Source organism: Sycon ciliatum, chromosome 4 (genome assembly GCF_964019385.1).
Source record: "Sycon ciliatum chromosome 4, ocSycCili1.1, whole genome shotgun sequence".
NCBI lineage: Eukaryota > Metazoa > Porifera > Calcarea > Leucosolenida > Sycettidae > Sycon > Sycon ciliatum.
The window spans coordinates 38,932,255-38,943,551 of NC_088646.1; the positions used below are offsets into that span (position 1 = coordinate 38,932,255).

An 11,297-nucleotide genomic window follows, 5' to 3' on the forward strand; every position below is an offset into this window, starting at 1 on the left:
TAATTACAAGGCTTCATTTGTTTGTGCTGCTGCAAGACTTTTACAGTGTGATTCCAATTTCCAGACAGAAAGATGCGGTGTTGTGGATGACTGATCTCACCCGGCCGTGTGTTAGCAGCTGCCTGATTTCTCGACTCGTTTGGATCCTTGTCGTGAACTAGTCACCTGGTCATGTTGCGATTTTGATTTCTTCACACACTTCCCATTGAACATAATTGTTTAGTAGCCAGGCAATAGTGCTAGTGTAGGAAGGTAAAGCTTTCCAGAAGTAGGCATTTTGCAATACATTCTGCAGTTACCGGTACTGTTACTGACGTAGATAAACGGTACATAATCGTGGTGCCGCGAGAGAAAAACAAGCGGATAATTATGGCGATGAACTGCAATCCACTGGTGTGGATATCAACTTTCTTCCACAAAGGCAACAGGTTTCGAACTCAGCTGTTCGTCATGATGGTTAGCGCATTCTTCTACTATGAGGAGTTGAAAGGAGCGTACATTGTCCTGCATTACGGATACTGGAGAGCACCGTGGCTGTTCATACTGTTTGGTCTGGGTAAGGGATCATGTTGAGAGATTTTAAAATCCCGATAAAGCCTCTTTTACTGGTAAACGAAATACCCCAATCCCATGAAGGATTAGAACACAACACGAAAAGAAAGAAAATGAAACGCGCGTATATGTATGTTTGTAGTACGCAATTTTTACTATTTTTTGGGTATTTGACTAACTCAATAGAAGCTTATCTGAAGAAATCGGGCCGGGTCATTTACATCTGCAGATACTCGGTGCCGATGGCCTCGCAGACTGGCAACAGCAGCACGGATGAGGGCAAAGCTGAGCTTGCAGCGGATGTAGGAAATGGTGGCAGAATACGGCTCCTGCTTCGTGTCGACGAGCATCGATGCCAGCCGAGCATAGAGTGCCGTCGCAGCTTTGCCATACCCTCCAGTGCAGGACAGGGCAACTGGTGAGAAGGAGGCATGCTCGACATTGGTAATTCATTCCTCGTAGCGGCGACGCTTCTCCTGCTCGTGTCGCTTGTACACGGCTGGCAAGGCAAACTTTGCATTGGCGGGGGCATGGGGGTTGAATACCCGGACATCAAAGTATGATCGCCCATACCGACCTCCCTAGACTCCACTGGCACCGATGTCCAGGAGGGCGTTGTCTTCGGTTGAAGCCGGCCGTAGTGCCACCCTCTCACCTGTCAGCGGCTCCAACACAGCTTGGTGCTCGACTTCCTTCATGATGGGTGCTGTGAGGTCGCGCACCTCGTTGTGGCGGAGGCTAGGGTAGCCGCCTGTTGAGCAGGAGAGAGCATGCGCCACAGTGAATGATTTTCCGCAGCTGCAAGTCAAGAGCAATCTCTTCTGAGGCCAACCGTAGCGCAGTGAAACAGCATCGCGAAATGCACTTTGACAGCGTGAAAACAACATCTTTATCGGTTTGCATGTGAGCAACGATGAAGTACCCTTCTCACCTGCCAGCTCCCTGGACCGTTTCAAGTCCATAGAGAGACCCACCTCCACAGTGCTTGGGGTCTCCTTCTCCGTTACGGAGTGGATCCTGCACACATTCGCCTTCTCCGCCTTTTAAAGGGCTGAATAGATCTTTTGTTGGAGGAAAACAAACTAACACACTAAGCACAGAAGGCACTGGCAGTTTGACGAGGCCTTTCATACCAGTACTCTTCAAAGTCGGTGCATTGGGGACATGGGCAGTAGCAAACAAGTCCTTCCTTTGGGCGATCAGAGCAGTGACAAAAATAGCACCTCAGAGATTGCGAGTGGCGCCAACTACATAGCGAAACCATCAACACAGGGCATTACTTAGTCAAATCAGTGACAATTTTCGCACTTTTGCACGCACAGTTTGGATTCCAGCTGTGTGAACTGAACTGAACAGCTGTGTGTGCACAAGAAGTATGTGCGAAAGTTGTTTAAAAAGTACATGTACCGTATTTTCCGGAGTACATGCTGCACTGGAGCACATGCTGCACTGGAGTACATGCTGCACTGGAGTACATGCTGCACTGGAGCACATGCTGCACTGGAGTACATGCTGCACTGGAGTACATGCTGCACTGGAGTACATGCTGCACTGGAGCACATGCTGCACTGGAGTACATGCTGCACTGGAGTACATGCTGCACTGGAGTACATGCTGCACTGGAGCACATGCTGCACTGGAGTACATGCTGCACTGGAGTACATGCTGCACTGGAGCACATGCTGCACTGGAGTACATGCTGCACTGGAGTACATGCTGCACTGGAGTACATGCTGCACTGGAGTACATGCTGCACTGGAGTACATGCTGCACTGGAGTACATGCTGCACTGGAGTACATGCTGCACTGGAGTACATGCTGCACTGGACTGGAGTACATGCTGCACTGGAGTTAGTGACTACACCCAATTTCCAAAACTTGCTCCGATCGTTTCGATTTTGGTCTCATTCGATTCTCCCAGGCGTAGTACATAGGAAATCTGTAAGTATTACTCGAATCGGCCCAGCCATTCTTGAGTTATAGTGAGTTGAAGTGCGCCAAGTTGGACTTTTGCTGGAAACAGAAATGAATGGGAGCGATGGGAGAATCGAGAACGACCGCACAGTCCGTTCATGCAGTACAGTGTACAGTGCACACGCCTCGTCACTCGAACTGCGCGTACAAAATTGCATACTTAGGTATGCTGGCGCAGAACAAATTCGCTCGTAGAGGAAGACGAAAGCGTCTCACCGCCTTGTAATTTCACATGGCCAGTAGTTTTTCGACGCTGAAGACGATGGAATAGTCCGCGACGCTGCGACCCGACCAGAACAACCCGAAATTCATACCCTGAAAAAGCGCTGAGCGCAGAGCTCCTAAATTTTGTCGTATGGAAACGGGACTTCGGGTCTCAAGGGCACGAACATCTCCTCTCTCAGATAAAGCAATTCACTCGATGCGATATTCTACAATTTGACCTGGCCACGCCGAAATGCACTGCCATGTCGGATTCTCCCATCGGAAGTATAGAAACTTGTTTCCAAAAAATCAGCGTCTGGGTGCGAGGGAGTAAAGTCACTACTGGAGTACATGCTGCACTGGAGTACATGCCGCACCCAGATTTTGTTATCACGAAATACAGACATGCACCCTGTTCATCACCGTTCATTTGACCAGCGTAGTATAAGCCACACCGACTTTTTTTGGGTGAATTACGTGTTTAAAAATGCGGCTTGTACTCCGGAAAATACGGTATAATGCAACCGTATCATACTGGCAAGAGCGATTATGATCTGTATTCTATTGGCCAGGGGCACGGTGCGCTACCGTCATTATATCATGCAGCTACATCCATGCGTGGTTTGAAACGAACTTCCGTAGGAAACTGAAGTACATGCATCCATTTTTTTAGAGATTACGTTGGTACTCGAACTTATAAAGCCAAAAACGGATGTGCTGGTACGAGAGATTGTGGGTTTCTTTGAAGAAGTACGGGGCATGGTGCATGCAAGTTCTATAATGAAGGCGGCACGCTGCACATTGACCTATAATCGCGGGTTCATGCTAGTGGTTATGGACTCTTGATACATGTACTACATACAATGCTGGCCAGTAGTCTGTATGGCCGTGAATAAAGGGCTCTGGACCCGGGCTAGCGCGTCGTCCTGCATGCGTTTGTGATGTCATCTGCCTACAACTCATGCAATGTAGAACAAAGCTCTGGGGAAAGCATCGTCGCATTTAGTGCTGCACTCAGCCTAGTGCCGCGCTCGGCCTAGTGCTGCACGCGACCGAGTGCTGAGTGCGGCACTAGGCTGAGTGCGGCACTAGACCGAGTACGGCACTAGGCTGAGTGCGACACTAGGCTGAGTGCGACACTAGGCCGAGTGCGACACTAGGCCGAGTGCGACACTAGGCTGAGTGCGACACTAGGCTGAGTGCGACACTAGGCTGAGTGCCTGTTGTGCTAAGACTGTGTAGGGCCTGCTGCTGTTAAGACCACCCGGGAGTGTTGGCCCGCAAATTCTTACACTCTCCACATTGAAGCATAATTACTAAAAACCACTACCAAGTACTAGTAGACGTAGTTCACTCCACCTGAACTCACCAGCCCCATAGCATTTCCACAATAAGCACATAACCGCCTGTTCTGTTTGTTGTCCCCTGTGTGTCTTATAGGGTTTTTTGTTACCTTTGTAGCTGCGATACTCGCTCATGCCCGTCTTCTGCTGTTTGTCGGACCTGGCCATGTCTTTCCGTCACAGACTCTCCCAAGCTCAGGTACTGTACATGTCCAGTGTGCTCTAACGACCACAAGTGCTTCACTCACAATTTTTCTTCTTCAAAAATGTCACTTTTGGTTTCAACAATAGAGAGGTTCCGCACTACGTAAAGTTGAGCAACTTTATGTTAGTGGACGGGACAAACCCGTGAATTCGCGAGTTTGCACTCCACTTACGGAAAGTTGTCTACGTAGAGTACGTAGATAGGGTTTTGATAACGGAGGTGCCCCGTGAGTGGATTGGGGTACAAATTTATGACTCACTCCCCAGGTCAACCCGGTCGTACACTGCCGCGTTCCGAGTTGCCAAGGGCAGCTACGTGATTCGAAAACTACGTATGGCTGAAAACAGATCGGCATGCCGTGTACGTAAGACTTTCCGTAGATCGACTACGTTTTTGCTAACGTACTTAGGTATGCGGAACCTCTCTAATGTCAAAATTTGGTTTCTTAGATTGTACTGCTTTTAAGTGTTTCTTTCAATAAGATTTACGACATAGACATTGTACTGAAAGTTTGTCTGATCTGGATGGAATTGAAATGCAACATGGCACTCAATCTGGTTTATAGCTTATACCATGCTTGGGTATGTGTGAGTTTGTTTTCTACTATACGGCCAATCTCATGACTGAACAATTTTTTCTTGACCGTGCATGCCTGTCTCTGTACTTGACTAAGTTATGGTTTTTTTTGTACATGGGTTTGTGTGTGTGCATGCATGCGTGCGCATTCGTCTGTGCCTGTCTGTGTGTATATGCATGTGTGGACATGTATGCATGTGTGGACATGTATGCATGTGTGGACATGTATGCATGTGTGGACATGTATGCATGTGTGGACATGTATGTATATGCATGTGTGGACATGTATGCATGTGTGGACATGTATGCATGTGTGGACATGTATGCATGTGTGGACATGTATGCATGTGTGGACATGTATGCATGTGTGGACATGTATGCATGTGTGGACATGTATGCATGTGTGGACATGTATGCATGTGTGGACATGTATGCATGTGTGGACATGTATGCATGGCTCTCTTTCTCACACAGTTACCGTCTGGGATGACTGTAAAGTGTGCCTTGCCCGACGACCGCTAGGAGCACACCACTGTCGGATCTGTGACGTATGCGTGCTGCGCAGAGATCACCACTGTCCATGGTATGCTGTAGAAGGGAGCGCATCCTTATGCTGTGCATGTGTGAACACATGAACTCTGCTAATGGGAAATCGTCTCGATTGTTAGGAAAATGCAATGTGTCGTATATTCTCTAAATACACGCAGACTTTTTTTCGTGGTACTCTCATGATATCACTGACCTGGCACAACAACTATGGGGCCATGCGGCATTATCGATTTTTTTCACGGAACGAAAAAAATAGTTTTGACCCTCCCCTACCCACCTACGCCCTTCAACGGAAATTATACTTGACAGCTAGAATGGATTGATGTTTCAGTTATCAATAATTATCAAAGAAACTTTTTCTCTTCGTGAAAAAGATCGATAATTACGGACGGCCCCTATATAAACGAAAAAGCAAAACAAGATTATTTTTGGAAGAAAAAGGAACTTGACAATCTGCACACAATGACAACTCCATTCATGATAGTCTCTGTTAGATCTGTCTGTATCCGTTACCCGTGGTAGCTGGTTGCCAACAAGCCGGGCTTCGGAAACCGGAACGTCTGGAGATGCGTCATCCATCCCCCTATGCCAAGGGAATTGGTGAGCAGGCTCCCCGCAGACACATGATATTGGCACGTAGGAGAGCAAAGGCCAGACGGCTCCAGATAAACGAGATATGGGTATGATACCCAACAGGTGAACAACCACACTCCTCCATGAGGACAGCCAGCCTTCGATAGCAGCACTGCCCATACCACCAGTTGTTGCGAGAACAAGAGGAGTGAAACTCGACATCTCCACCTCCCGCACTCGTTCCTCATAGTGGCGTCTCTTCTCGGCTTCATGCATTTGAAAGCAGATTGGATGTGGGCCGATCGGTTTGAAGCTGCGTATGGGTTGAATCCTGGCCACCAGTGTCACACCTTCATTCACTGTCATCAGTAGTACGGTACGCATCCAACTGTAACTTACATGTCCAGCTACAGCTGCAGCTTGCTTGGCGCTATATTTGCTGGTACTAATATGAGTACTACTGCAATGTGTACAATGTACGTCAGCTTGAACTGCAGGTGCAGGTGAGCTGTTGCTCGTCGTCTTTGACTTCATCAAGGCAATGGCGGATTTTTTCAGGGCAACTAACTCTTTCAGATCCTTTACTTCGGCTGCCAGCTCGCCAATTTTGCGTTTCATTCGCGATTCTCGGTCAGCAGAATATGATGGTTCTGCTGGCGCCGCAGCAAAGAAACCAAACACCTTGTTCTTGGTAGCATGTCGGTTTGCTGCAGACAACTTTCGTTTGGTGGAATAAATGCAATCCAAAGAATCACCAGGGGGGGGGGGGGGGGGGGGCTGGGAACGAATGCATTCCACCAGAGGTGCAGTAATAGCCTTTGATATTGCACTGGTTGTTAAGAGGTGTGGGGTTTACAATGCCTAAACCGCCGTGTCGGCAAGGGAAAGAAACCATTGTCCCCTCCAGTTCTTTTGGGTGATATCCAGTTAACACCGGGAGAAGCTTGTGGTGGATAGCGAAATGCATCACCCGCCAAATTTATCACATGTGCCCAACATGTTACATGGATGGCATTGGGAAACAAGGGTGACATGATCTCCTTGAAGGCTATCTTCATGTAGGAAGCTTTGTCTGTGTCCACCATGACAACGCGATCGAACGGTATGCCATATGCTGTTACTGTCTGAGTCGTGGCAGTGGGCACAGTAGTATGATAAGTTTTCTCTAAGAACTTCAAATCAACAGCCTTGACAAGAGGACGACCATCAAATGACTTCTCAAAGGTTGTAAACGGGAGAGTCAAAACGAAACGACCAATGTCATCGCTCATCTCAGCGGTGCTGCTTGCAATGTCCTTGCCAGCCAGACTTTTCTTGAGCGCCTCTCTCTCCGGCTCAAACAGAATTGGCAAGTGATGTCTTTGCAAACGGTCTCCATTCGGGGTGGCACCACCATTGAGGATGGGTCATGCTGTGCTATTGACAGTGACTGTTACTTGGGCACTGCTGGTACCAGCAGCAGCATAACAGTAGTTTGCAAAGGCGTCATAGTCAGGTTGGGAAGAAGGTGCGTCTGAGAGGTACGTAACTGGATCATGTGGACTAGCTGCTGTAGGACCAGTGCAGTGTATGTAGCAGCAGCTGGAGTGTAACTGGTGTCCATGCTGTGAGAGTACAGTGTGTCTTGCTCAGCCTTGTCCTTTCTGCGACATCAGGTGTACAGAAAGCTGAACTGGCACCACTCTGCATTCTCCACTCGATTTGTACAGTCTCGCTTTAGCTGAACACCGCAAGCAACAACACAATCTTCAGCGCAAATACTAAAATTAATATCGTATATTCTCTAAATACACACAGATTTTTAGTGGTACGTGTACAGTCTCCGATCAAAGGATAACATTGGACTGGTTGGGAAATATAGAGGTGCGGTCCCCTGCAGAAGCATAGTGCTTCTGCCTGAAATCAGAACAAATGTAGCTCCGCAGAATTTCACGCTTGTGCCATGTTCAGGCCGAAAAAAAGAATGTGCATATGCGCACACGTGTGTGGGTGAGGGGGGGGGGGGGGGGGTGCTGTCTGTCTACCTCTGTGTTTCTGTTTGTGTGCAATAAATTGAATAGTCATCACATGCATGTACTATAAGCTACCACTGGTACAGCATTACTGCATTCATGGGCGCTCTGTCTCTGGGTCTGTGTGGTGGATGCTCTTTTCCTGTACACGTACCGTATAATTATGTGTGTCACTGTGTATCTGTGTCATGTACAGGATCAATAACTGTGTAGGACTGGGCAACCAGTGGCTGTTCCTGCTGTTTTCGTGTTACGTATCCATTGGCAGCACGTTCCTGTGCATGTTCCTAATGGAGCATCTCCTGACACAAAGCTGTGCTACGTGTCCACATCCAGTGAGTCTTTTATACATGTTATGTGGGTCCTGTGCAGGTACTGTGCATGTACTGTGCAGGTACTGTGCATGTGCTGTGCAGGTACTGTGCAGGGCATGTGCATGTGCTGTGCAGGTCATGTGCAGGTACTGTGCAGGGCTTGTGCAGGGCATGTGCAGTTCATGTGCAGGCTGTAGTGTACTGCGATGTTGTGAAGAACAACACAAACCAGATGCCAGATGTGTTACAACCGAGTGCTTTTGTCACCGAAAGACAAGAACAAGCATGAACTACAACGGCGAAAAGATGGCTATGCATGTAGGCTGCTGGGGCCAGAGCAGGATGGAACATGCAGAGGAAAAGCAAGCATAAACACCCGTGTATAGGATATTGTTTTTATTAGTTGCATTCCCACGGCCGCGTCAGCCAAGCAAGTGTCGAAGACACTTGCTCAGCCCACACATTCGCTTGTGCTGGACATAGGTAGTACGAAAAAACAAACAAACAAAACAAATGGACAGCGTGTAGGGTATATAGGGTTCTAGCCAGGTACAAATAGTAGGGGAGGGGGGGGGGGGGGGACAGCTCGGTAAAGGGCGGTAACCCATTTTTTCCATTTTTCAAAATTGCCTTGCCACACAAAACGCAACGTACGGGACATTCGCCCCCATACTCTCGACTTCTCTCCCGACGATCATGTCTTTATGAATCCTCTGCATGCTTGTCGGTGCAACTCAACTTGCTGGTGAAGTGCTGCTGCGCTGCCACCATCTTGTTGGCTAGCAATTCGAACTTGTTCGCGGTAGGCAGACTGGGCGTGCATGTTGGACGTGCTCCTGTGTTTGACAACCTTGTCACGGCGAAATACAGTTGCAGGTACACTCTTCCAGATTGTACTTTTTATTCTGGACTGATCTAGCATCGTGCTGTCTGCAGAGAGAACACAGCATCCCCACCACTTCACCCTCTTCGTCTTTCACTGGACGCAGCCAGATGAAATCCTCGAGCCATTCCGAGGTGAACCCAACCTTGTGTTTGCTCTTCGCTGTAACGACGATTGTACGCTGAGCCTGGTGTATCTGCGGTAACTGACGTGGAGCAGGCCTACGTGTTCCAGTTGCCATCATCGGTCTTCGTGCTCGTGCAGGTGCAGTTTGCTCTTCTACAAGTTCCAGGGCCTTTTCGTTGTCATCATCGATCACTACTGCTGCAGGCTCAAAGTCGCTACGTGCACTATCATGACTCTCACTGACACTTGCACGGAGCTCATCATCACTGTCTTCGTCACTAACGTGCTCGTCTTGAGATCTGTAGGAAGAAAGCGTAGGATGCAGTAGACGGTGTTTGAACAACGTTCTTGTGATTATATTCATCGCCGACCAAACAGGACCGCCGAATACTGTACTTACCCACTTGCTTCACCTTCCCCACGAGACTGTCTGGAGGAGAGGAGCGAGCTTGCGGTTCGCCGTGGACGCTCGACATCATGTACACTTCCACGTGGGCGCTTGGGTGTCGGCAGTTCTGCGCCCGCGCTTCCTGCTTCTTCTGGGCTGGCAACTGCTACTTCTTCTTCAACTTCCGCTACGACGGACACAGGTGATCTCGAGGACGGCTCATTGCAAGGCTTTTTCGCTGCAGGACCAAATAGGTCCAACAAACTTTGCTGACCTTTTGGTCGCTTGGACGTGCCACAACAAGCTAACCGACACGTCTGACACAGAGCGTACGTTTCAAAATTACACGCGTTGTACAATTCACGCAGGCTGGTGTAAAAGCTGTCGAAACTCTCACCCTTGCCCCAGTGGTGCTTGTAAAATTCTATCCGATCCAGTAAAGGATTTCGCTGATTGCGAACAAATGCATGCATGCAAGGCATTGATGATTACAGTAACATCACTGCCAGACGGGAACGAAATAATGCCTTCACGGATAAATCTTTTCAGGTCCTCGTCCAAACATTGGCGAAGAGCTGCCACCCTGGTGTCATGGTCCTGGTCATTCAGGTGCTGGCATTGGCTGTAATCTGCCCAGCCTTCGCGCCAAGCCCCGAAATCAGCGAGTGTGGCGGAGGACATCAATCGCGGAATGTCCGCAACACCCACAGGACGAAGGCGATTAGCAGTACTAGTACTAGTAGTAGTGTTCGGAGAGCTCTGACTTGGCTGAGACTGATCTGCCAGGGACCTCTGCAACAAGCTGTGCATTTGTTTCTCCCTCTGCTCCGAGGCTAGCATCTGCTGCTTCATGAGCTCGAGCAACTGCTCCATGGGGCTACTACCTGAGTTGGCGGATCGTGCATCCAAACTACCTTCTCCGTCAGACATGACGACCAAACAAAACTGTTACTGTAAACAACGCTGAAAAAATGCAAACGAACGGGCTAGAAAAATGTCGGAAAATAGTTCACTGTGCCATGTTAGGTTGGTAAGTATTATTATATTCACAGATTCACGACATTGATATTGGGAAACAGAAAGAAGAACGACCATTGTCGGACACGACAGGAAGAAAACAACTCTGAACAGGAGAGTGTGCGTGCATATGCGGGAAAGCATGCACGTGCGTATACGGTAGAGTGCACGTATGAGACCAGAAGTGTGCACATGCGTACATGCCATAAGTGGGTGCACATCACCATAAATACGTACATCACATGGACATAGCTCGTTGACACCAGCAAAACGGCCAGGCACACAACCCCCCTTTGTCTAAAACCCTGGTATACATCTGTATTAAGGTGACAGAAAAGTTGAGAAGTCTACCGCTCCCTGTGACTACGGTGTCGCACAGCGGCAGGGGTGTATAACGCCAAACGTGAAATGGGAAAGTAGGATTTGCAGAGTTAATGTGTGCCAACTGAAAGATAGAGACTGGGTTGCCACATTCTGTGTGTGTGTGTGTGTGTGTGTGTATGTGTGTGTGTGCACGTGCTGGCATGTGCTTATGTGCGTGCTGGCATGTGTGTGTGTGTGTGTGTGTGTGTGTGTGTGTG

The 11,297-nt window shown here is 48.6% G+C and overlaps 1 protein-coding gene across 1 annotated transcript in view; it reads left to right on the plus strand.

Annotated features, from left to right (window-relative positions):
• Positions 1–6: 6 nt before the first annotated feature.
• LOC135816071 (uncharacterized) overlaps positions 7–11,297 on the plus strand; it is a 13,978-nt gene continuing 2,687 nt past the window's right edge. The window contains exons 1-4 of the mRNA XM_065329439.1: positions 7–556; positions 4,171–4,272; positions 5,329–5,437; positions 8,185–8,323. Coding sequence (XP_065185511.1) covers positions 370–556; positions 4,171–4,272; positions 5,329–5,437; positions 8,185–8,323 — 537 coding nt within the window. The 5' untranslated portion in view covers positions 7–369. The remainder of the gene's footprint in view (positions 557–4,170; positions 4,273–5,328; positions 5,438–8,184; positions 8,324–11,297) is intronic.